The sequence below is a fragment of the Lontra canadensis genome, unplaced genomic scaffold (genome assembly GCF_010015895.1).
Source record: "Lontra canadensis isolate GAN:19392208 unplaced genomic scaffold, GSC_riverotter_1.0 scaffold28, whole genome shotgun sequence".
Lineage (NCBI taxonomy): Eukaryota > Metazoa > Chordata > Mammalia > Carnivora > Mustelidae > Lontra > Lontra canadensis.
The window spans coordinates 19,066,913-19,094,047 of record NW_022631022.1 but is presented as its reverse complement, the minus strand read 5'-3'; the positions used below and the strand labels follow the sequence as shown (position 1 = coordinate 19,094,047).

General features: G+C 42.1%; 1 protein-coding gene across 2 annotated transcripts; it reads left to right on the top strand.

Moving 5' to 3' along the window:
• The first annotated feature begins 9,106 nt into the window (after positions 1-9,106).
• LOC116872047 (cytochrome c oxidase subunit 5A, mitochondrial) lies at positions 9,107-23,535 on the top strand. Of its 2 annotated transcripts, none has more exons than XM_032865077.1 (5): positions 9,107-9,300; positions 16,866-16,982; positions 18,454-18,575; positions 21,495-21,612; positions 23,212-23,535. In XM_032865077.1, exons 1-4 carry the CDS (start codon positions 9,195-9,197, stop codon positions 21,606-21,608), a joined length of 459 nt encoding a protein of 152 aa, XP_032720968.1. In that variant the 5' UTR covers positions 9,107-9,194; the 3' UTR covers positions 21,609-21,612; positions 23,212-23,535. The 2 variants fall into 2 exon arrangements, with proteins under 2 accessions (XP_032720968.1, XP_032720967.1); XM_032865076.1 differs by having other exon boundaries at positions 9,109-9,300; positions 21,495-21,617; positions 23,216-23,382.
• The last annotated feature ends 3,600 nt before the right edge of the window (positions 23,536-27,135 follow it).

Below are 27,135 nucleotides of genomic sequence, written 5' to 3'. Positions count from 1 at the left end.
TCTGGCATTCTGCTCAGCGGGGAGCCTGCTTCCCTGCCTCTCTCTCTGCCTGCCTCTCTGCCTACTTGTGATCTCTGTCTGTCAAATAAATAAATAAAATCTAAAAAAAAAAAAAAAAGATGAATATAAAATAAAAAGAAAAAAAAGAAAGCACAAAGCTGCCAAGGAGGAAGGGGACCCAAGAGGGTTGCCAACGGGGTTTCTAAGTCTGGGGGTTTTATGGGCTTGTTAGCAGGCTGTTTTCATCTGATTAACCCTCCCTGCGTCTGTCATCCAAACATGGGAAAGGGTGGAGGGCTCCTTCCAGGGTGGTGTAATCCTTTCAAGGAGTTCTCTCTTAGGGCAGGGGGCCCTTGTGCCTGCCTGCCTTCCAACTATCCTTCATCCATGGGACCGTGGTACTAGGGAAGGAGATGGAGATAGATTTGAGAGCTACCCAGGCTAGGTAGGATTTCACAGCCACTATTGCCAGATCAGAGCGGGGCTTCTTGTGGCATTAACCCTACCCTGGCCAGGGCCTGGCCTGCTTTCTTGTCATCCCAGGGGACACGCTATGTAAGGTTGAAACAATAAAGCCTTTGGAGGGGAGGAGATCCACAGTTTCAAATTGGTAGAAGCTTTAGGAGCTGTTGTCCATTGGCCATGAGTCTGCCAGGGCATGTTCACTGCACAGTACGGGGAAACCCTGGGTAAGACCTTCTCCCACCCTTATCCCTCAACGGGAACCTCCCCATCCCTCCATCTCCCAGCCTCTACCCCATTAGTCCTGTACTTTGGGGCTGTTACTGTGCCCACACTGCTAGGGGTGCTCTAGTTCCCTCTATTCCACTAAGATGTTGCAACACCTCCAGGTCTCGCAAGAGAAGTATAATGATAAAAGGGAGGGAGGAAGAAAGGAAGGAACAGAGAGAGGGAGGAGAAGTGAAGAAGGAAGGAAAGAAAGGAGAAAATACAGCCATAGGAGGGGCTCCTTGGTGACATCAGGTTTTTCTTAGAGCACAAATCTTAGTTTGTAATTGTGCCCTCATTAGAGTGTTCCTCTGGTTATCAGTAACCCCCAAAACCAGAAGCCATGTTTGAATGGATCCTGCCTGCCTTACTTCCCCACCCAATTCTTGGCACATAGGAAGCCCACAGAGCTATTGACTGAATGAATAAAGTCTGGTTGAGCCAGATTTATGAACTATTCTAATGCCACATCAAAGTCCTTACCTGTCAAGGACGGTGGCAGATCTTCCTCTGTGCCCACCAAGCTTCTCTTCCCATCTGGACCCTTAGGTTCTACCTGCTTTTAGAAATGAATCATCACCATAGTGATTGGATTTGTATGCCTGGCATGAGGATTCTGGTTTTGTGTGACATCTGCTGATTATCATAGATATGGTGGGTTGAAGTGTGTACCTGTGAATGTGACCTTATTTTGAAACAGGGTCTTTGCAGATGTAAGAAGAGATCATACTGAAGTAGGGTGGGTCCTTAACCTAGTATGACTGTGTCCTTATAAAAAGAGAAGAGACAAATGCACAGAGAGATGAACAACACGAGAGGATGGAGACAGATTGGACTTAAACAGCTGCAAACCAAGGAATGCCAAGGATTTCCAGCAAACAGCAGAAGCTAGGAAAAATGCATGGTCCTGCCGATATCTTGCTTTTGGATTTTGAACTTCCACACCTGTGAAAAAATAAATTTCTGTTGCTTTAAGTCACCCAGCCTGTGGTATTTTGTTTAAACAGCCTTAGGAATCAAATACAATATGCATTCTCACCACATTCAGTGGAAGTAGGGAAGAGGACTGTAGGGCATTTGCCAAGGTCCTTGTTATCAGAATTTCAGTCCTGCCAGAATTTCCAGTCCCCCAGTAGAGAGACAGGCTCTCTACTCTGCAAGCCTATACTACTAAATATAATGCCTGGCGTCATATAGAACCTATAGGCTTTGGAGAAAGTCGGGCCGTGATTTGGGGCAAGTTAATTCTCTGAGCCTCAGCTTTCTCATCTGCAGAATGGCCTAGATTAGTGTGGGATAAAGGATATAATAGCTTGCTTCCCAACCATGGTTCATCAGCAGAATCAGCCTAGGGGACTTGTTAAAACTGCAGATTGCCTGGTCTGAACTCCAAAACCAACAGGATCAGAATCACCTAAGAAGGACCTGAAAATAGGTATTTTAATAAGACCCTCATGAGGGGGATAAGTGTCTGCCTTGACTCAGGTCACCATCCCAGGGGCTGGGATAGAGGCCCCTGTGGGGCTCCTTGCTCAGCAGGGAGCCTGCTTCTCCCTCTCCCTCTGCCTGTGCTCCCCTTGCTTGTGTGCTCTCTCTGTAAGATAAATAATATTTTAAAATATTTAAAATAATGTTTTAAATATTTAAAAATAAAGACTATCTCTAATTATTTAAAATTTTTCAAAAATAAGATCCTCGTGATTTTTTTGTTTAAAGATTTTATTTATTTATTTGAGAGAGAGAGAGAGAGGGCGAGCTGAGGGAGGAGGAGAGGGAGAAGCAGACTCCCTGCTGAGTAGGGGGCCCAACACTGGGCTGGATTCCATGATCCCAGGATCATGACCTGAGCCAAAGGCAGATGCTTTAACTGACTCAGCCATCCAAGCACCCCTAGATCCTCATATGATTTTTGATAGTTAATCAGGGTTGACTATTCCCTGAGCTTAAATATAAGAACAGCACTCACACTGGTAGGAGAGACATGAAATTAAATCCCCTTCTCTTTCCCTTTGCGTTCAGCCAGTTTGAACCTTTTCTGGAGAAAACCTGTTAAAGAACTGTTATGAGATGCCCCCTAGAGGTGGTTCTGGGAAAGAGAAACTGGGCTGCAGGACTTGGGAGGCGGAGGGAAATGGGCAGCTAATAGACTCAGAGCCCACAGTGTCCCTGCCCTGGGTCCTGTTTCGAGAAAGGAAACTGAGGGTGTGGGGTCCAGATCAATCAGCTACAAAGACTTCACTTTCTTTGTTTAAAAAAGAAAAAGTGTAAGGGTGTGGAAAAACAATGTGAAACAGTAGAGGCTGCTTTGGAATAAGACAAGTCTTCAAAGAGTTAAAACACAGAGTTACCATTTGGCCCATATGATACTCCTACAGGCACACCCAAAAGAACTGAAAATTAAAAAAAAAAAAAAACACACACACCCTGAAAATATACGTCCATAGGAAAACATGGACACAATGTTCATAGCCGCCTTATCCCTAATAGCCAAAACATGGAAACAGCTCCAATGTCCATTAACTGATGAGTGGGTATCCAAAATGTGGTCTATCCACATAACGGAGTATAATTCTGCCCCAAGAAAGAATGAGGTACTGATCCATGCTACAACAATGAAAACATTATGCTAAGTGAAAGATAACAGACACACACAAAAAAACACATATTGTATGATTCTATTCATATGACATGTCCAGAATAAGCAAATCCACAGAGACAGAAGATAAATTAGTAGTTGCTTAAAATAGGGTTGGTGGGTGTCATTGGGTAGAGAAATTCTTTTGGGGGCAATGAAAATGTTCTGGAATTAGTGATGGTGATTACACATGAGAGTACGTATATTGCAACTGAACTGTGCGCTTCAAAAGGGTGGACCTTATAGTATGTAAGTCGTATCTCAAAAATTATATCCTTTAATGATTTTTTAAAAGATTTTATATATTTATTTGACAGAGAGAGACACAGCGAGAGAGGGAGCTCAAGCAGGGGGAGTGGGAGAGGGAGAAGCAGGCTTCCCGCTGAGCAGGTAGCCCGATTCGGGGCTCGATCCCAGGACCCTGGGATCATGACCTGAGCTGAAGGCAGACGCTTAATGACTGAGCCACACAGGCACCCCTCCTTTAATGATTTTCTAATTAAAAAGTAATATTTTGGGAAATTACATACTAGAAATAAGTAAGTACAGTGTGAAAAAGGACCATTAAAGCCTCCTACTGGGGGTGCCTGGATGGCTCAGTCAGTTAAGCATCTGCCTTCAGTTCAAGTCACAATCCCAGGGCCCTGAGATCCAGTCCTGCACTGGGTTCCTGCGTTCCTCAGCAGGGAGTCTGCTTCTCCCTCGGCCTGCCGCTCTCCCTGCTTGTGCTCATCTGTCTCTCTCTCTCTCTCCCTGACAAATAAATAAAATCTAAATAAAGGAAGCCAGCCTCCAAACGGCAGCCCCACAAGACTTTTTTTGAAGGCTGCTTCCTTTTACCACCCCTTCTCCCTGATTCTCAGGCAACCAAGATGGTATGTTTATCCACATTATCTCCATACCTTATCCCCCATATCGCAAGCTGCCCTGCCCCGGGAAAAGAACTATAATTTTACAACAGCAAAATACTTTTTTAAAGAAGATCTTATTTATTTGAGAGAAAGAGAGCACAAGCAGGGGGAGCAGCAGAGGGAAAGGGAGAAGCAGTCTCCCCACTGAGCAGGCAGCCGAATGTGGGGCTGGATCCCAGGACCTTGGGATCATGACCTGAGCCCAAGGCAGATGCTTAACTGACTGAGCCACCCAGGCAGCCAAGAAAAATGCTTTCTCTCATTACCATTTATTGAGACATGACCGTGTGCCTGCCAGGACCATGGTTTCCATGCACAACATACACTACATCTTATGAAATCTGCCCGATAATATTGGGTAGGTTTCATTATTATTACCATTTTACAAAGGAGGGAAGTGGTTCAAGAAAGTGAAGTAACACGTCTAAGGGCATGTGGCAGAGCAATAATACAGTAGCAACAAGCATGTCATTCTCCCAGGTGCCTTCTCTCATTCATCCCCACCCCCCTAGCAGTGGGATCCTCACCATTGGAGGTGCTCCAGGAGGGCCTGAGGAAGGGGAAGCAATATAGGATCAGTCAGACTACCGGCCTCAAGGGTGACTTCCAGCCTTGACAGGCAGCATTCACTTTTTCCCAGTATACTTCATGCTCACCAGGGAAAAATAAGAGCTTTTCTGGACAGTGATCTTCCTTTTACTAGAAATTCCCAGGGTGGAACAGTGCCTTTATCCTCACAAGTTCTTCAATGCCATCATCTGTCTCCTCTGCACACATCAGAAGGGCCTCGTTACAACCCCTCCAGGAGGAAGGCTGAAGCTGATGTGGTCATCAACTGATGGCCAAGACATCCATCAAGCATCGGAAGCCCAGCAGCTGCTCTTCCAGAGGGACAGAAAATGATTTCAGGGCAGATGATGATAGGAAGAGACCAAAGACCCTGACAGCCTTGGGCAAGAGCCAGGATGTCTGGCCTCAACCCTTCTGGGAAGGAACACCCACCAGAAGCAACAGAATTGACTGGGGTCTGGGGGCCTAGCTGGGGGCAAACTTGGGAAGGAGCACCCCCGCACACACACCTAAGTGGTGTGGTTGGCTGAATTCAAAGAAGGCCCCTAAGATTTGTCCCTGCTGGTATACAGACCTTGTATAATTGGGGCAGAATCTGTGAATTTGATGGGATATCATTTCCAAGATTAGGCTACTTGGAGTGTAATCAAAAGAAGGGTCTTGTGGGGCACCTGGGTGGCTCAGTTGTTAAGCGTCTGCCTTCGGCTCAGGTCATGATCCCAGGGTCCTGGGATCAAGCCCCACACTGGGTTCCCTGCTCAGCGGGGAGTCTGCTTCTCCTTCTCCCACTCCCCCTGCTTTTGTTCCCTCTCTCCCTGAGTCTCTCTGTCAAATAAATAAAATCTTTAAAAAAAAAAAAAAGAAAGAAAGAAAGAAAGGAAAAAAAGAAAGGTCTCCCTGGATATGCCTGACCTAATTAGATGAGGTCTTTAAAAGAGGTAAGCTGGGGGGCGCCTGGGTGGCTCAGTGGGTTAAAGCCTCTGTCATGATCTCAGGGTCCTGGGATCGAGCCCCGCATCTGGCTGTCTGCTCAGCGGGGAGCCTGCTTCCTCCTCTCTCTCTGCCTGCCTCTCTGCCTACTTGTGATCTCTCTCTCTGTCAAATAAATAAATAAAATCTTAAAAAAAAAAAAAAGAGGTAAGCTGGGGTGCCTGGGTGGCTCAGTGGGTTGGCCTCTGCCTTCGGCTCAGGTCATGATCTTGGGATCCTGGGATCAAGCCCACATTGGGCTCTCTGCTCAGCAGGGAGCCTGCTTCCCCCTCTCTCTCTGCCTGCCTCTCTGCCTACTATGTGATCTCTGTCAAATAAAAATAAAATCTTTAAAAAAAAATAACAACAAAAAAAAAAACAACCAAAAGAAAACCTTTAAAAGAGGTAAGCTGCAGTACTGTAAGAGGGCCTAGGGAGGGCCCATGTGGTAAGAGCTGAGAAGGGCTCTCTGCTACCAGCAAGAAAAAATGGGCACTCAGTCCCACAACTATGAGGAACCAAATTTTGCCAACCACTTGAACGAGCAGGGGAGAGGACTCTGATTTCTCAGAGCAGACTAATGTCTTGATTTCAGTTTTCTGAGACCCTGAACAGAGAACCAATCATGCCATGCCTGGACTTCTGACCTACAGAAATTGGGAAATAATAAATGGGAATTGTTTTAAACTGCTTAGTTTGTGGTAACTTGTTATGCAGCAATAGAAAATGAATACTGGTGATGAGGGCTGAGAACTGCCCCCCCAAGATAGCAGCGGCTTTGGAATTCACTGAGAAGCTATCAAAGCCTACCTTTGGGGGTGGTGGGGCAAAATCCCACAATTTCTAGAATCAGACAAACCTGGTCTCAAATACCAAAATTACTATTTATTAGCTGTGTGATTCTTGGACAAGTGCCCTTTGAGTCTATTCCTTTAACCATAAAACGGATAAATTCTTATCTCACAAGGCTGTTATGCGTATTCGATGGGATAATAGTTTGTAAGGGTGCCTGGCTGGCTCAGTTGGTAGAGCATATGACTCCTGATCTTGGAGTTGTGAGTTCGAGCCCCACGTTGGGGGTAGAATTTATTTAAAAAAATAATTTGTAGCATTCAGTGACACATAATAAATTATAGCCATAATTGCATTAAATAACACTCTAGTAGCCAATCTAAGGCACTGTAGGCAAAACAGAGAGACCAGTTGGGATTCAGGTGCAATATACCCCATTTAGTACTTTCTTAATTATGGGAGCCCTGACCTCATCCTGAGCTTCCAGCTCTTGATTTGATAAATATTAATTGAAATGCAATGAGGTTAAAGCTTTTCCAAGTGTTCTGTGGTTTGGCTAGTGGGAGAAGATGAGGGCAGGTGCTTTGAAAAGAAAAGCTTTTTTATCCTTTTGCCAGCCAGGATCATACCGCCTAGAGCCACACTGCTAGGGAGGGAAAAGAGAAAGGCAGATGCCACACCCAGGAGAAAGGGCCTGGAGTGAGGAAAAGGAAGCTGAATGTCCATTTTTTCTTTCCTCAGTGAGTTCAGGGATAGAGAATGAAGGACACCAAGACAAGAGACTGTCTCATTAACTCCTGTGGCATAGTGGTAATTCAGGCCTGGGAAAGTGGCCCCACTGCCCAAGAGCTCAAAGTCAGGATATAGTTAATAAGGCCAGACTAGTTGTTAAGAGCCTTGGAATGTGATCAACCCCATGTCACAGCAGCCTGCTACAGGAGCCCTCCTGTAGATATCGGGGGCAGGCCTCTGGCCAGAAATACTGTTTTATTTGAGGCAAATTATGCTCAGAGACTGAAATTGTCTTTGCCAATAATTTGCTTAACACAGGTTCACTGGCTTAATTATAACTTATAACAACATTTCACAAGCCAATAGCATAGAGGATAATGTCTCTTATGGAGAAATTTAAAAATAACATATTCCAAACCAATGACCAATTAAATACATTACTGTCCCGGACAAAGTGGAGATGAAAGAAATAAAGTCCAAATTTAGAAAAAAAAAAAATTCCAAATTTAATTGAGGTGCGTCTTTCTGTGAGTTGGTTCTTGGTAGAGTCAGTCCTTCAACTAAAAGCTGGATATCAGCTGCCTGCCTAGACCCCTCACTATTGGGGCACATAGCAAGCAGGCCAAGGCACTGGTGTTGGTAAGCAAAGCAGGCTGCTTTAAAGGTTATTACTCCAGGAACCATCACAAGCTTACAAGGAGTAGCCTTGCCAAGCGGTAACAGATGTCCCTTATTTAATGGGACTGCTGTATGGTTTATTACCACTGACAACCAAAAGCAGCCAGCCTGGCCATGGCAGGAGAAAGTGTCTCAAGTACCCAGCAAAGGGCAGTCTTGTCCAGACGGGATGCTCTTGGTAAGTCCTCACAAATTCTTTATAAAGTTTGAAAGTCCATCAGGTGATTGACACCACTGCCCTTACTATGCAGCGAACGACCTAGGGTTCTTTTGTGCTCCAGGTGCAACTGTTCCATTAGAAAGTCCTAATATCCAACTTCAAAGCAATTTCATTAAAATAAGTCATTCTAAACAATTCAAGCCACAAACAACTTTGTCCAAAACAAGATTTCAAAACATGGGTTTGAAATCATAAGTCGGTATACAACAAATATCCAGGTAAGTCCTGAGAACTGGGGATTTGAGAGCCTTGATTGCCAACAAGCAACCTGACTTATGAGTTTGTTACATGTAGAGTGAAGTGGTTGAGCTCACTTTTTAATGCTTGCGGGTTTGTGATCTAAGAAGGGTTACTAATAAAATCCCTTACATGTACGCAGTTGTGTTTTTCCCCATTTTCTTATTTTAGGCTCCAAAAGGGAAGGGAAGAGGTTAAACAAAGAGGGTATTTTTATAATAACTTGTCGTTGCTATCCTTGTTAACACTCCCGTTTAAATCTCTTCATTTCCTTAAATAATCTCTAAGATCAACGTGGGGCTCCATCTCACGACCCCGAGATCAACAGTCGCAAGCTTTACCGACTGAGCCCGCCAAAAGCCCCCTATTGCTCCCATTTGGGGTTGATGGAATCGCTTCCGGACGTGAACTACGGTACAGTCCCCCGCCCGGCAGTTCACCGACCTTACATCCCGGCTCCACCAAGGGCGAGACTGGGACTGGGTGGGGCGGGGCTGGGCCGGGCTGGCACAGCGTGAAAATGTTTTGTCCTTAGCGCGCCGCCGTAGCCCGCCGGCGTCCGCAGTCTGCCCGCCAAGGCGCGAGCGCCGCAGTGGGCAGGGCCTCACGCTCCACCCACCGTACGTCGGTGCGTGAGTCCGGCCCCCGCGAGCTTCGGAGCGGCCCGTGAGTTCACACCCGGCTTCTCTTCAGCCTTGGACTGCGCACCGCCATCACCGTCATGCTCGGCGCCGCTCTCCGCCGTTGTGCTGTAGCCGCAGCCGCAGCCGCCCGTGCCAGCCCTCGAGGCCTCCAGTACTCAAGCCCGGTCCCCGGCCCCGCCGCCGGTAAGGCCCCCGCCGCCACTGCTAGCGCCCGCGTGTCCTTGCGGTGACCTGGTCCCCCGCCGTCACTCGAGGGCAGGCCTGCCCCGCGGCCTAGCCCCTGCCCTGCGGGCGGGCGGACGAACCTGGTGACCGCTGGCCTCTCTCCCCGCCGCCTCCACTTAAATGGGGGACTCGAAGACGCGGCCCCCGGGGCCTCCCCCAGCGCGACTTCCTGGTGCGGGCACCGCGGACCGATCAGGTGTGGACCTGCTGTGGGCTCCAGGGAAGGGGCGCAGCGCGCCTCCCGCGCCCACCGAACTCCTTCGGTCCCCGGGCCGTGACCGTGCCCCGGCGCTGACCCCTGCAGCCACCTGACTGGGAGTGTCTGCCGCCGGCCTACAGCGCCTCGGCGAAGGTGACATTGAGCCGCCCGGCGCGTCGCGATCCGTGTAGGGGCAGGGGTGGCCCTTCCGGAGACGCGGCACGGACACCGATAGCGTCTCCTGGGGACACCAAATGCTTCCTTGTGGGACACAGTAGACTTTTTTTTTAATCAGGCCTTTCTCGGTTAGCGTTGTCTATGTCACCTTCGCAGACCGTTCTGTCGTTTTAGAGACTGTTGTGCCACGTTCCAACTCTTCCATTCTTAAGATCTATCTTAAGAAAAACCATGTATGGTTGTTTCCTGAAATCTGGAACAGAGCCTGAATATTGATAGGTCTTAGGCAAAGTATATACATACATCTTTCGAAAATTGGGCCCCACACGCTCAGAAATACTGAGTTCTACAGACAGAAGGGAAGCTTTTTTTTTTTTTTTCTTCTTCTTCTTTTGCTTCCAGTCGAAAATCTGATTGCTGGGATATGAACTTGCTGCTGATTCCTCTCTTGACTGTGCCTTCCCCCTATATGTGTGGAGATTTTGTTTCCAGCACTGTACTTTTAATTAGCGTAACTGCACTTTGGTCTTGGTCCATGATGGTAGTATATGTGGGGTGTGAAAATTAGGCCCTGAACATGCAAATTTACACGTATGAACTCAAAAGAAATAAGGTTGTTTTCTTGACTCTTGAGTGTTAATAACTAGATCCTTCAGAACCTAAGAAATGTGTTTTCTCTTCGTTTATCATAGAACAGTAAAAGTAAAACTGGCATGCACTTCACGAAGACTGTCTTATTTTATAAAAAGGAGGAAATTGAGGCGCATCTTGGGAAACTGATTTCCTTTACTAGCGGTGGAACTATTTTCAGTTTCTTGGCTGTAGTTATTTTTGGCCTATCCTGATGTTTGTCAAGTTTTATGATTTTTGTTTTGTTTTATTTTGCATTTTCCTTATCTAAATGCTAAAGTACTACAATATAGATACCTTTTGAGGAGTTTTCTTGTGACCTCTTCAAAAAAATTGCTCCATTTTGTGGCAGGCTAGGGAAAAGGTAGAGATTTTTGGCAGACTGTATAGAGTAAGGGGATTCTTCTCCTTAAAAAGTTTGAACATTTGTTTATCTTCTAGGAGTTCTATTCCTCTATTCTTGGGTATAATTTATAAACAAAAATCTTTATTTTAGGCGTTTGTGTTGGTTACATTTATGTCAGCTACTTTCTAATTGTGTGACCTTGGGCATGTTAATTAACATTAAAGCTCAGTTACTTCATCTCTAAAATCAGGATCTTTGGTAGTTGTGAGGCTTAAATGAAATAATGTAACTCGTAGCATCTTGCCTGGCACAAATGCTTAAATATATATTTGCTTTATTATAGCAGATTCCATTTTTGCAAATTATATGTTAGGCTTTGTTATCCATATAAAACTGAACAGTTTTTATAATTTGAAAGTCAAAGAGAATAAAATTTTTTGGATGAGGCTGTTAAGGCCAAATCAGGGTACACTTGAAAGAGAGCTCTGAGGGGTGCCTAGGTGGTTTAGTCAGTTAAGCATCTGCCTTTAGCTCAGGGTTCTGTGATTGAGTCTGGCATCTGCGGGGCTCCCTGCTCAGTGGGCACCCTGCTGCTCCCCCTGCTTGTGTGCTCTCTCTCTCTGTCAAATAAATAAAATCTTTAAAAAGAGAGAGCTCTGGAGGGGTTAACCTGAGGGACCTCAAGTTTGCTGTAGTTAAGTGGCAACCCAAATTCCAGAAGCCTCCAACTTGAAACATTGTTTTCCAAAAACTGCTGAATTAAAATATTTTAAAATAGTGGTTAGGTTCTTTGGTCAGCCCTTAAGACTTTAACAGTCCTGGCTACTACATCCTGACCCTGATAACTCAGAAGAGTGGGAGTTTGCTCTTCCTTTTCTTGCCAAGGGCAGGATTTAGGTAGTGCTTTCTAATAACCGTCCAACCTTCTTTTCTGCACTACTCCTACACTTCTGGATTTCCAGCCTTTAGGCTCCAAAGTCCATGGCTGCTCTTCAGGCTTGCACCTCAGCAGTCCTGCCTTTGAGGTTGTTTATGTGCCCTCTGCATTATTCATTTCTTTCCCTTTCTCCTAGAATTACCAACACCAAAATGACCATTTGGGGAGACTTTATCTGAGCTGATTAGTTATTAAGTGGAAAGCTCTCTGATTTAATTAAATTTAAACTAAAGGGATTAATTCTTCTAAGTATGTTAGGTTTTTGGTTGGTTGTTGTTGTTGTTGATTTTAAACATTTTATGTATTTGAGAGTGAGAGGAAGGATGAGGGGCTCAATCCCAGGACCCTGGGATCATGACCTGAGCCCAAGCCAGACCCTTAACCAACTGAGCAAGCCAGGCACACCTTTTTTTTTTTTTTTTTTTTTTTAACAGAATGCTTAACTGAATGCCAAAAAGTAGTGTTAGAAATAGCTTTTTAGATTGAGTTTGTAGAAATGTTCATTTTCAGACACTTCTCTTTTCCTACTCTGGAATCTTCAGGTTGTCTAAAAGCACTGAGCAGTTGTTTTCAAAGGACTTTGCAAACCTCAAACCTAAGTGAAAATGCTCTAAATAAGTTGGATTGATAGCGGGGAGAGAATGCCTGTGTAGTTCACCTAAAAATCAAAATGTTAAATATATGACGGGCATGTGCACATCTAGGAGAGTAGATCCTACTCCTACCCTTACTGAAGTACTGAAGTTAGTAATACAATTTGAACCATGTGGGAGAGTCTGATTTTGCCATGTTGGAAGGGGGATGTATGTTCCCAGATCATGCTTGGTATTATAAACAGTTGTTTCATAAAAGCTTTTTTGCTAATACAATTAGTTTGTAATTTGGGACTTCCAGAAGGAAAGTGCACAAATTATTAAAGGTTACCCATCATTCTCCTTGCTTAGGATTTGTAGTTGCTGGTCATCTTTATCTTTGGTTAGAAACAAAACAAAGCTGCTAGTCATCTAGTGAAATCATACCCAGCAGTAAGCTAAAGGAAATGGGTATTAAACACTTTTCTGAGTGGTAGGAAAGGTACATGTAAATACGTCTGGGGAAAGAATACATACGTATTATTTAATTTTTCTTGGGAAAACAATTAGAAGTGGATTTATTGATCAGTATGGTAGGGTGTATGTTTAAGTTGTGGCGCCTGGGTGGCCTAGTGGGTTAAGCCTCTGCCTTCGGCTGGGGTCATGATCTCAGGGTCCTGGGATCGAGCCCCACATCGGGCTCTCTGCTTAGCTGGGAGCCTGCTTCCCCCCTCTCTCTGCCTTCCTCTCTGCTACTTGTGGTCTCTGTCAAATAAATAAATAAATAAATAAATAAATAAATAAATAAATAAATAGAATAATCTTAAAAAGGAAAAAAAGAAGAAAAAAAGAAAGCAGTAAAGGATGACCTGGGTGACTCAGTGGATTAAGCATCTGCCTTCCAGTCAGGTCATGATCTCAGGGTCCTGGAATGGAGTCCCGTAGGAGCTTGCTTCTCCCTCTGCCTGTTGCTCCCCCTGCTTTTATGCGCACGCGTGTGCTTGCTCTCTCTCTCTCTCTCTCTCTCTCACACGCACACACACACACACAAATAAACAAACAAATAAAAAGTCTTCGGGGAAAAAAAGAAAAAGCACTAAACAGTCTTCCAATGTGATTATAACATTTTTTACTGTGCTTTAAGTATTCAGCTAAGGATATATATTTTTTAAGATTTTATTTATTTGACAGATAGAGATTACAAGTAGGCAGCGAGGCAGGCGGAGAGTTTAACTGAATGCCAAAAAGTAGTGTTAGAAATACTTTTTTAGATTGAGTTTATAGAAATGTTCATTTCCAGACACTTCTCTTTTCCTACTCTGGAACTTATGTACCAGATACATTTAAGTCTAGAGATACATTATTTTTTCTTGTAGTAGAAATTAAATCATGGGCATTTCCAGTGGCATGTTTTTCTTCATTCTGGGCTTGGTTAAGGAGGTAACTTATGTCTATGGGAAGATGGGAACTTACTTGTATTGTGGTCCTCTGTGCCATTAGGCAGAATTTGGCTCTGGGCTCAAATGGTAATTTAAATGAGAATCTTCACTTGATGTAACAGTAACAGTCCATTTCCAGAACTGGCTAGTCGTTCCACCTATGCATCTTTCTGTTTTCTTTTTTCTCTGCTCTTTCTCCTGTCAGATACTACACTAAGGATGTGTAGGATAGGGGTCCCTGGCTGACACAGTTCATAGAGCATGTGACTCCTTCTCCTCCTCCTCCTCCCCCCACCTCTTCCTCTCCCACACCTTTTCCTTCACAGGATCCTGGGATCAAGTCCTGTGTCAGGGCTCCTTGCTCAGCAGGGAGTCTGGTTCTCCCTCTCCCTCTGCCTGCCTCTTCTGCTTGTGCTTTCTCTCTCTCTCTCTCTCTCTGTCTGTCTCTCTGACAAATAAATAAAATCTTAAAAGCTTTTTTTTTTTTCCCAAAAAAAAAAAAAAGATTTCTTTATTTGAGAGAGAGCATGAGTGGGGAAGGGTCAGAGGGAGAGAATCTTAAGCAGACTCCTGTGGGGAGCCTGACGTGGGTGGCGAGGCTTGGGGCTTGATCCCAGGACCCTGAGCTGAAGTCCTGAGTCAGATGTTCAACCAACTGAGCCGACCAGCTGCCTCATATAGGGAGGAGAATTCTAAATGTTTGTTCTACAGTTTTTCTGTTTTTTTAATCCCTGTATGTGCCCATCACCTCCATGCTCCTTTCCCTCTGGCAGTCACCAGATTGTTCTCTGTATCTGAGTCTCTTTGTTTTGTTTATCTTTTAGATCCATATGCAAGTGAAATCCGTATGCTATTTTTCTTTCTCTGGCTCATTTCCCTTTCCATAATACTCTAGGTCCATCCATGTTGTCATAAATGGCAAGATTTCATTCTTTTTATGGCTAAGTAGTATTCCATTGTAAATATAAATACCACATCTTCTTTATCCATTTTTCTATTTATGGACACTTAGGTTGGTTCCATCCATGTTTTGTCTACTGTAGATAGTGCTGCAGTGAACATAGAGGTGCATGTATGTATCTTTCTGAAGTATTTTTGTTTTCTTGAGATAAATACCCAGAAGTGAAATTGTTGGATCATATGGAATTCTGTTCATAATATTTTGAGGAACCTCCATACTGTTTTGCATAGTAGGTGCACCAGTTTGCATTCCTACCAACAGTGCACAAGGGTTCCCTTTCCTCCACATCCTCACCAAGACTTGTTATTTCTTGCCTTTTGGTAATAGCCATTCTGACAGGTATAATGTAATATCTTATAGTGATTACAATTTGCATTTCCTTGATGGTTAGTGATGTTGAGCATCTTTTCATGTGTCTGTTGGCCATTTGTCTCTCTTCTTTGGAGAAATGTCTATTCAGGCCCTCAGCCCATTTTTAATTGGATTGCTCTTTTGATATTGAGTTGTGTGATTTTTTAATATATTTTGGATATTAAACCCTTACCAGTTTTATCATTTGCAGATCTTTTCCCCCATTCAGTACATTGCCTTTTCCTTTTGTTGATGGTTTCCTTCACTCTGCAAGCACATTTTAGTTTTATATAGTCCCATTTGTTTATTTTCGCTTTTGTTGCCTTTCCTTAGGAGACAGATCCAAAAAAATACTGTTCAGATTGATGTCCAAGAACTTAACTGCCTATGTTTTCTTAGGAATTTTATGGTTTCCAGTTTTACATTCACATCTTTAATCTCTTTGAGTTTATTTTTGTGTGTGATGTAAAAAAGTGGTACCATTTCATTCTTCTGCATGTAATTGTCCAGTTTTCCCAACACCATTTATTAAAGAGACTATCTTTTCCCCAGTGTGTCCTGTATTGTTGTTGTTTTTTACATATGTTTTATATATATATTTTTTTTTTTAGAGATTTTATTTATTTATTTGACAGAGATCACAAGTAGGCAGAGAGGAAAGCGCTCTCCGAGCGGAGAGCCCGATGTGGGGCTCGATCCCAGGACCCTGAGATCATGACCTGAGCTGAAAGCAGAGGCTTAAGCCACTGAGCCACCCAGGCACTCCTACATATGTTATATTTAAAACTCTCACTTCTTAGATATCTTACAGAGCAGTTTTTTTTCATGGGGTGTAAGTGAGAGAGTATGTTCCCTCTTAGGGGTTTATCAGAATTTGCCAGGAGGGGACTGTTGTTTGATAAAATAATTTTTTAAATTACTATTGTTTTGTCAGGTTGTGTGATTTATTTTGGAATATAATTTAATGGAGAATATATTTCTTTTTAATGTATTAAAAATACAAATTATAAATTTGCTTAAGAACTGGAATGGGGGGGCACCTGGGTGGCTCAGTGGGCTGGACCTCTGCCTTTGGTTCAGGTCATGGTCTCAGGGCCCTGGGATGGAGCCCCGCATGGGGGCTCTCTGCTCAGCAGGGAGCCTGCTTCCTGCCACCCTGCCCCGCCCCTCCCCCCACCTTCTGCCTGCCTCTCTGCCTATTGTGATCTCTGTCAAATAAATAAAATCTTTGAAAAAATAAAACTAGAATGGGCATTTTTTTAAAACCAGGAATTAATACTGTGCTTATAAAAATTCACATATTTCAGAAGTATGTAAAGAAATAGTTTTTCCTTCCAAGGATGACCACTTTTAACAATTTGAAGCTATATTACACATTAGGGGGGAAAAAGTATAAACATACATACATAGTACTTTTTGTTCTACTTGCTTTTCTTTGCTTAGTTTTTAAGATGTTTTTTCGTATTAATACATAAGATTTGTTTTATTCAACCTGCTGAGTAATCTTCCTACCATGATATATATAGTTGATTCAGAATTTAATGCATTGGATATAGTTTACGTCCTTGGGCTGTACAATTAAAAGTGGTTAAGATGGTAAACCTGATGTATATATTTTAACACAGTTTTACTATTATTTTTTAATATTTTTAAAAGATTTTTATTTATTTATTTATTTGACAGAGAAATCACAAGTAAGCAGAGAGGCAGGCAGAGGAAAATGGGGAAGCAGGCTCCCTGCTGCTGAGATCATGACCCAGGCTGAAGACAGAGGTTAACCCACTGAGCCACCCAGGCACTTCTTTTAACACAATTTTTAAAAAGAAAACAAATAACCTTAATGTATTGACAGGGTATGTCAAATATTATTTCTTTCTGTACATTGAAGTCATTGTTCTTTCTTCATTATAGCTGTCCAGTCTCTTCGCTGCTACTCCCATGGGTCACATGAGACAGATGAGGAGTTTGATGCTCGCTGGGTGACGTACTTCAACAAGCCAGATATTGATGCCTGGGAATTGCGTAAAGGTAATTGGAACGTAGGCATTTTTGTCTGCTTTGGCATAGAATTGGCAAGTACTTTATAGTCGTTCACTACTCTGTTGAAAGCCACTATTTTGAAAATATGCCTCATGTAAACTAGGTATTGTCATGCAACTTACAGTTGGCAAAGTTTATAGCCTTCGTAGTATTTCTTGTAAAGCAGGCACAATTGACTTCATTGTGGGCCTGTCCTTTGCATTGTAGGATGTTTGACTGCATCCTTGGCTTCAGCCTACTAGGTGCCAACCACCATCTCACCCCCACCACCCGGCAATGTAACAACCAAAAATGTTTGCTGGGGGACAGAATCACCCCTGATTGAAAACCATCGCTATGATGATAGATCAGGATGAGCAAGAATTAACAATTTTGTACCTTTTAGATAAGTTAAGCAAGTAGGCATTTGGTTCTCCCCACCCCCCACTCTTGGTAATGGTTTGGGTTTTTTGTTACTTTTATTCTAACTTATGATTTATCTTGCCCTGAATTACCGTTCAGTTTAAGTAACCTAGAAGTTGTTTTTCCTAATTTGCAGATGTGCATCGAATATGAGTAGGTAACATTTATGATGACTAGTCTAGGAGTCAAGTAGAAAACTAATTTCAAGTGTACGTAATTTATCTCATACAAAGAGTTCAGTCTCTGTGACTGAACTGCTTTATTCTAATATAATGCTTTATTCTAGTATTGTAATCACTGTGTCTTTTGTTTACATATATTAAAATAACTAAAAGCAGGACACCTAAGTGCTTCAGACTTATCTGCAGTAATGTAATAATGACTCTTACTTTGCTGCAACCAGGAAAATTCTTACTGAGTAATCCTGAATAGCAGTAATGAAAAGAACAGTAATTCTGCATTCCCATTAAGAGAATTTTAAATTTTATGATATGTCATTTTGTGCAGAGCTGAAAGTAATCATGCCCAGTCATTTTCTGGTTGAATGTGCACTAATGCTTCTCTAGATCTCTATAATGTCCTCATTTGGGCTTCATTAACTCTCCTTAAGCATTTCTCGGGTGGTTTTTAGATTATTTTCCAATCAAATCTATTTTAAAGCAACCAAAGTATATACATTGTGCTAAGAGTTAAGGCTGTGAGTTGAAAATGCCCCTCTTGTTTGAAAGAGAGCCAGCTAATTATTATAAAAACAGTATTAGCATTTAAGAAAACTCTGGTTTCTTTTTTCTTTTTCTTTTTCTTTTTTTAATCTTCAGCCTGCATGTGGCTGCATAGTTCGTTCTGTCCACTACTTCACTGTGGAAGATTCATTATGATCTTACTATCTAGAACTTGTTAAAAGTAGAGTCTCATACTTTATTTTATAGACAAGAGACTAGAGGTCCAAACAGACAAGATCACATGTCTATGATTCAGTAAAAATGTAGATAATTAAATTGTAGTTTATATGAGGATATTCCAGGTTGATATGGATCCTTTTTTTTTTATTTGACAGGGATGAACACACTCGTTGGCTATGATCTGGTTCCAGAACCCAAAATCATTGATGCTGCTTTACGGGCATGCAGACGGTTAAATGATTTTGCTAGTGCAGTTCGCATCCTAGAGGTTGTTAAGGTCAGTGAAATAACAATGCTAAAGTTGTTCCTGGATATGGGTGGGCTGTTGTTAGGTATCAGTGTATCCTCTGTTTTTGAATTTGTTAAAATCCCTAAAATTAATTCTTATACCTGTAGGAAATGTGCATTGCAATTGCAATCTTTCTGGAGGGCAATTTGGCAAAATTTATGCAAAGTTTAAAAAATCGTGCTTGAGGGGTGCCTCAAGCCCATCAACCAGTAGCTCAGCTGGTTAAGCATCTGCCTTTGGCTTGGGTCATGACCTTAGGATCCTGGGATTGAGCCCCTTGCTTAGTGAGGAGACTGCTTCTCCCTCTCCCTCTGCCCCTCCCCTTGCTTATGCTTGCTCTCTCCCTTTCTGTGTCAAATAAATAAAATCTTAAAAAGATTTCTGCTTGATAACCCTTTTGTTCAGCAATTCCATTTGAGAATTTATCTTAAGGAAATAATTAAGGATGTACAAAGGTTATTTGTGCTATTTGTGGTATGAAGTTAAATGTTGTTAGTCGTTTCTTAAGATGGGACTTCCCAGAAGAGGTTATCTATTAATGTTGTGGAAATGTGTTCAACAGTAGTGTATTCTCCTTCTTACTATTTTTTTTTTTTTTTTAATTTTAATTAGGCTCCATACCCAATGTGGAGCTTGAATTCAGAACCCTGTGATCAAGAATCACACACTCTACCAACTGAACCGGCAGGTGCCCATCAATTTATTTTATATATATATATATATATATATATATATATACACACACACACACACACACACACAAAAGTGTGTGTGCATATATATTTATATGTATATGTATATATATACTTTTTTTTAAAGATTTTATTTATTTGAGAAGGAGAGAGAGCAAGAGAGAAGAGAGGTCAGCAGGAGAAGCAGACTCCCTGCTGAGCAGGGAGCCTGATGTGGGATTCGATCCTGGGCCTCCAGGATCATGACCAGAGAAGGCAGTTGCTTAACCAACTGAGCCACTCAAGCGCCCTAACAATTTATAGTATATTAACTGAAGAAAATTATGAAACAATTTTTATGGTGTGACCCCATTTTATTTTTAAAAAATACATAGATGAAAATGTAGGAGGATATATACTTGCCCTCCTCTCTCTTGATTATAGCTCCTGATTTTTCTGTAATGAAAAATGAATACATTGCATTTTAAACAAGAATTTTGTAATTTAGAACGATTAAGGGATGCCTGGTGGCTCAGTTCGTTGAGCTTCTAACTCTTGATTTCTACTTGGGTCATGATCTCAGGGTCATGGGACCAAGCTCTGCCTCAGGCTTCTTGCATGGTGGGGAGCCTGCTTGAGGTTCTCTCCTTCCCTCTCCCCTTTCTCCTGCTTGTGCACTGCACTCTCTCTTGAATAAAGAAATACATCTTTTTTTTTAAGACTATTATTTGTATGTCAGAGAGAGAGAGTGAGCACAAGCAGGGGGAGCAGCCCGCAGAGGGAGAACCAGGCTACCTGCTGAGCAAGGAGACTGATGCAGACTTGATCTCAGGACCTGAGCTGAGGGCATATGCCCAACTGACTGAGCCACCCAGGCATGCCAGAAATTAATCAATCTTTCTTTCTAAAGATTTTATTTATTTATTTGACAGAGAGAGACACAGCGAGAGAGGGAACTCAAGCGAGGGGAGTGGGAGAGGGAGAAGCAGGCGTCCTGCTGAGCAGGGAGACAAGTGCGGCGCTTGATCCCAGGACTCTGGGGTCATGACCTGAGCTGAAGGCAGATGCTTAATGACTGAGCTACCCAGGCGCCCCGAAATGAATCTTTTTAGAAAAATACAATTATGGAGACCTAGAATTTGTTAAAGGCAGATGAATAGCAGCTTGGCACTCTCTTAGTCCATTTGACTTTTTTTTTTTTTTTTTTTTTTAAGATTTTACTTATTTATTTGAGAGAGATTGAGAGAACACGAGTGGGGGTGGGAGGAGCAGAGGGAGAGGAAGAAGCAGACTTTTTGCTGAGCAGGGAGCCTGATCCAAAACTCTGGGTTTGTGACCTGAGCCAAAGGTAGCTGGCTGAGCCATCCAGGGGGTGAACCCTCCAGGGGGCCCCCAGTTGACTTTTTAATATTTGTCCCTGAGGAAGCATGTGAAAATATAGGTATAATTACATTTTATGGTGTATGTCAAAGACAAAGACAAAGAGTGTTTGTCAAAACTCTCTTGCCCTGGGAATAAGTATAGCTCTCCACAAAGGGACATGGTCCATAAGAAAGAAATGCAAGTCTGTAAGAGGGAAAGTGTGACATGACTTTATCTACAGTGGGTAGATAATTAAGGGTTCTGTAGGCTATCAATCCATTCAGCACCAGTACTTAATTCAGTTAAGATCTCAGATTGGAAGCAAATTCAAAAACTTTTCTTGTGTTAACTTAATTATTCCTATTGCCTGCTGGGCATGTTTAATTATCTTCACAAAATTCTGTCATCACCACCTTTTCTAGTAACTTGAGGCTTTAAAATGTTTTGTTTCAGGGCACCTGGGTGTCTCAGTTGGTAGGCATCTGCCTTTGGCTTGGGTGGTGATCCCAGGGTCCTGGGATCGAGCCCCATTTTGGGCTTCCTGCTCAGCGAGAAGCCTGCTTCTCCCTCCCCACTCCCCTTGCTTGTGTTCCCTCTCTCGCTGTGCCTCTCTCTGTCAAATAAATCTTTTTAAAAAACCTGTTTTATTTTGTTTGTTTTTTTCTGGATTTAATCTAATGGTCTCAGTTATTCTTGAGGTGCTTATAAACCTACTTTGAATAGTGCCTGCATTAGTTGTTCTATGTTAAAAGTAGGTGACACGTATTCTCTGCTACTAGCCTCTGCATATGTGAGTAAAAGCATTCTCAAGTTCATTTTTTTAATAGAGACAGCTTTTCAGAGAGCTAAATGTAAGTATTTTCTTTGCCATCAGGACAAAGCAGGACCTCATAAGGAAATCTACCCCTATGTCATCCAAGAACTTAGACCAACTTTAAATGAACTGGGAATCTCCACTCCAGAGGAACTGGGCCTTGACAAAGTGTAAACCCCATGGGTAAGCAACACCATTGAATAAGGCAAGAAATGAATCCAAGGAGTGGGGAGTGAGTGACATTTCAATTTCTCAGCGTAAGATCTTTTATTGGCCTCCTTAGAGGCCATGAACAGAAAGATTTAGAGAGTACTAATGATGGTAAGTTTAAGGAGCTAGAATTGTCATTTTTAGTTGTTATATTCTCTTATTAGTGTAAAGGCAAGAGGAAGCCTCCATTAAAAATCTATATAAAATATTTAGAACATAAAATTTCATTCCTTTTACCTCCCCCAAACTAAAGGTAGCAATCCACTGCATACAAGGTGTTCATCACACATGCTTTTATGCATCTGTTTATTTTTAACAGAGTTTTACTAATTTGATGCATTCGTTTTTGTGTGCCCACATTAGAATTTTAACAGTCAAGTAAATATTTACTGATAATAAAAACTTACTTGATACCTTGTTCTCTTCGGGAAGGCAGGTAATAGAACCAGCCACAAGATTTTTTAGATAGTGAGAGTGTGCAGAAAATACATAAGCAGTGACTTGTTTTTTCTTTTATTTAAACACATACAGTGTATATGACTCTTATGTCAGGCACTGTTTTAAGAGCTCTACAAATATTAACTCATTTAACCCTCATAAACCATCCCTTGAGGTAGTTACTATTATTATTATTCCCATTTTACTTTTTTATTAATGAGGAAACTGAGGCACCTTGTCCAAGGTCATATAGCTAGTACTGGAACCCACACTTAAAGCCAGCCAGTCCAGCCCAAGTCCTTTGCTCTCACTGTGCCACACACCCTGTGTAGGCATTTACTGAGGCTATATTCATTTCTCAGTGGTAAACAGTGAGGCTTAGAGGATTTGCTTCCTAAGAATAGGAGGACATTGATTTTTAAAATAGTGGAAGTAAACTACCTAATAAAAGTTTCAATAAAAGTGAACCCAAAATTCTTGAAGGAGCTAAATCAGCTCCCTCACAGGATAAAGGTCCAGTGAGCCTGGTTAGAGATTGCTGTGGAGCAGGAGTCTTGATTTTATCTTTGTCCATCCCCAGACCACCACCACCTCCCTGAAGTCCTTTAGCTCATCTTTGTAATACATGAAAGGCTTTATTTTTTAAAGGTGTGTACTAATAATGATTTTTGTGGAAAACTAGGCATTCAGAATAGATTTCCTCCTTACATTTTTGAAGCTCTTGTGTGTGGTTCATATTCCATAGTGGACTCTTATAAGGATATTTAAACACTTTAGCTTAATTTTTATTTTATCAAGTAGTCCCAGGAGTCCAGAAGATCTTTGTTACATAGAATCTATTCTGGCTGCGATGACATATTTCTTTAAAAAAAAAAAAAAAATTTTATAGGGCAACTCTCCAACACTTTATGATTGGAAAAGAGGACCACCCCAGTAAGTACTAGGTGTATAAACACAAAAAAGCCACAGAGCTACTCCCTTGTGAATTAGCTGTAGGCAGGATTAAGTGAGAACAGAAAAGGCTACACAGAGCCAGTGATTTCCCTGGACTGTTGCTCTAAAGAAGGTTATTTTTAGTAAGATTCTACCTTTCCTTTATTTTTTTGGCTAATTCTTCGTGTTTTTTCTTACAGATGGGCTTCTCAAGGATTTATTCATAATGCTACTTGATTGTAAACAATCACCTGGAAATACTGATGATAACATATTACCTTATTTGAACAAGTTTTCCTTTATTGAGTACCAAACCATGTAATGGTAACTTGGACTTTAATAAAAGGGAAATGAGTTTGAACTGAAATTAGGTATCGTTCCATGTGTTTGCTTTGAAAAGCAGAAAATGAGCCATCATAGAGCCATTGATTTCCATGGTTTTGTTGCCAGTATGTGCTGAGAGAACTGCCTTAATTCTCTGGAAACCATCTGACATGAAATAAATTTAAAACTGGTTATCAAGATAGTCTTGAGAATATGCTGTGTGGTAGCCAGCTTCTCTCTTAGTGGCCTTTTCCTTCCCTACCTGTTCTTCTCTTGCAGTGCAGTATTAGCCTTGGACATCAAATACTAATATATTTGATATGTGAAAATCTATATGATAGATTTTTAGTTCTTTAAGAACTAAATAAATGGGTTTACTTCTTGAGAGAATTAATAAAGTACACAAATCCCGTCTTAGTTTAGAAGGCCCATGTTATTGGAGACTAGCTCTTGGAGAAAGATTTTAGGTCTAAGTGACTTCTAGTATAGCCATTCTGACTGCAGTGCCAGGGAAATAGGATTAATATTAGGCTGAGGTTTAGATATTTTTCCTCTCTCTCTCTCTTTCTCTCTCTCTCTTTTTTTTTTTTTAAGATTTTATTTACTTATTTGACAGACACAGCGAGAGAGGGAACATAAGCAGAGGCAGAGGGAAAGGGAGAACCAGGCTTCCCACTGCTGAGCAGGGAGCCGGATGTGGGGCTAGATCCCAGGACTATGGGATCATGACCAGAGCCAAAGGCAGACGCTTAACGACTGAGCCACCCAGGCATCCCCACATAGGTTTATTTAATTGTGTAGTTGGTAGGTATGGTTCTTAGGTTTGACCCCTCCGTAGGCAGCTCTTCCCCCTCCTCATTCCATGTAGTATAATGTCCCAGTCACACTGCTTGGTTTTTCCTCCAGATTCTTGTCCGGTTGCTTCCCACTAGGGATGACATCATCATAGGTCTATCTCCCAAATCCTAGAGAGAGGGGGTGAGAGACGTCGTAAACAGAACAGTTACCTATATAAAGACATCATGGCAGAGATTATCTTAAACATCTGAGAACGTACATATGGGTACTGTTCTGATTATACATAATGGGTACATATGGATACTGTCCTGAAGAGGAAATGACATTTTAAGTTGAAGCCTAAAGGATTGGAGGTGCTTTGTTTATTCACAGCTTTATCTAAAAGGTAATTTTATTTATTATATGACATGTTTGGCCTTTGCACCATTGGAGAGGAGGGATTTTTTATTTTTTTTATTTTTTTTTTAATTTTATTTTTTGGACATTTTCCCTATGTGCATAAATAATCACCTTTAAATCTCCTTTTTCAGTTCACCAGATCTAAAGGATTTACTATAACTAGCTGGAAAAGGACCATATCAATATCATGGGCCCTTACCTTATAGGAGGAATGCAAAATGATAGAAATGGTTTCTGCTTTTAAGATCGTAGGAGAGGCCTGAGGAGGGAACATAAGTTTACAACTATCTGCAAGGGTAAGAAATGAGTATTACGGTGACTTTCACACCACGTTTATTGAATACCTTCTATATACCAAGCATTGTGCCAGGTAATAAATAATAGAACATTAAATAGGAGAAATAGATTTGGAGTCTGGAGAAACTGATGTTAAGATCACAATTCAGGGGATGCCTGGGTGGCCCAGTGGGTTAAGCCTCTGCCTTCAGCTCAGGTTGTGATCTCAGGATCCTGAGATGGAGCCCCGCATCTGGCTCTCTCTGCTCAGCAGGGAGCCTGCTCCCCGTCCCCCTGCCTGCCTCTCTGCCTACTTGTGATCTCTCTCTGTCAAATGAATAAATATAATCTTCAAAAAAAAAAGCACGGGGCGCCTGGGTGGCTCAGTGTAACCCAGGACCCTGGGATTATGACCTGAGCTGAAGGCAGACACTTAATGACTGAGCCCCCCAGGCACCCAGAGATGACTTAAAATTCTTTATTAAAAAAAAACTATATTTGATTTTGGACCTGTCAAATTATAGGTATCAGTGGGTAGGATAGGCCTAGAGTTCTGAAAAAAAGCCTAAAACTAAAGAATTTAAGGTTTGAAACAGCAAAAAGGGAAATTTCTGTGGAAGACCATTTGGATGCAAACATAAAGTAGGCTAATGGCTGAAATTGCAGGAGCAGGTACATTGAGCGGGAAAGAGAGGAGTAACTTAGAGAAAATGTCAAACATTACAAAGATAAAAGTATTATTATAAGTTTCCAGGTACTCCTCAGTCTGCTTCAGCAATTATCAGTACATGGCCACACTTTTCATCTATATCATTTACCCCCGCTAAATATTTTGAAGATATTTATTTGTTAGAGAGTGACAGTGGGTGGGGGAGCAGAGGGAGAAAGAAACTTGAAGCATGCTCCCTGCTGAGTGCAGAGCCCAATCCAGGGCCCAGTTTCACAAACCTGAGATCATGACCTCAGCCAAAATCAAGAGTCAGCAGCTTAACCATCTGAGCCACTCATGCGCCCCCCAAATATTTTGAATCAGATCTCAGGTATCATGTTATTTCATCGTAAATAAATATTTTGCAATATCTTCAAAGTATATTTAAGCACATCTGCAATAAAGACTTAAACTTTTTTTTTTCTTAAAGATTTTATTTATTTATTTGACAGAAACACAGTTAGAGAGGGAACACAAGCAGGGGGAGTGAGAGAAGGAGAAGCAGGCTTTCCGTTGAGCAGAGAGCCCGATGTGGGGCCCAGTCCCAGGTGGGATCATGACCTGAGCCAAAGGCAGATGCTTAACGACTGACCCATCCAGGTGCCCTTAAACAACTTTTTTTTTTTTTTAAGGAATTTTTGGTGGTGGTCTTTTTTTCTTAAAAATATCTTTACTGGATTCTCTCTCTCTCTCTCCTTTTTTTTTTTTTTTTTTTTTTGAGAGGGGGAGAGCATGAGAGAGAACACAAGTGGCGTGTGAGGGAGAGAGACTCTCAGACAGGCTCCACCCCCAGCACTGAGCCGACATGGGGCTCGATCCCACAACCCTGAGATTATGAACCAAGCCGAAATTAAGAGTTGGATGCTTAACTGACTGAGCCACCCAGGCACTCCTGGGTTTTCTCTCTTTTTTTTTTTTTTTTTTTAAAGATTTTACTTACTTATTTGAGGGAGAAAGAGAGCATGAGAGAGGAGAAGGTCAGAGGGAGAAGCAGACTCCCCAAGTTGCTGGGAGCCCGATGCGGGACTCGATCCTGGAAGTCCGGGATCATGACCTGAGCTGAAGGCAGTTGCTCAACCAACTGAGCCACCCAGGCGCCCCTGGGTTTTCTCATCTTAAAGATGATACATGTTCATGCAACAATAAAAGTACAAGAATAAAACATACCTGAAATTCCCCACCCACTAGTATTCTGATGACCATCTTTCCAGATGTTTCTCCTTTGTGCATGTGTATATAGTTTTTGCATGCTGTTTTACAAACTTTAGTTTATCTCCCCTTTGCTAGGTGAAGACTACTATTATAAACCATTTTCTATATCAATTAACACATGTCTGTCTCCTGCTTTTTAATGGGACATAATATTCCATGGTTTGGAATTTTCAGCTTGGGTGATGGCTTTTATAATGAACTTGTGGCTGAATTAGAGGTGGTGAAAAAAGTGATTCTAGGCAGTGAGGCCGGAGGGAGGAGAGAGGAGTCCTGAAAAATTATTAAGTCCTGGGACACCTGAGTGGCTCAGTTGGTTAAGCATCTGCCTTAGAATTAGGTCGTGATCCAGGTTCCTGGGATTGAGTCCTGCATTGGGCTTCTTGCTTGGCGGGGAGCCTGCTT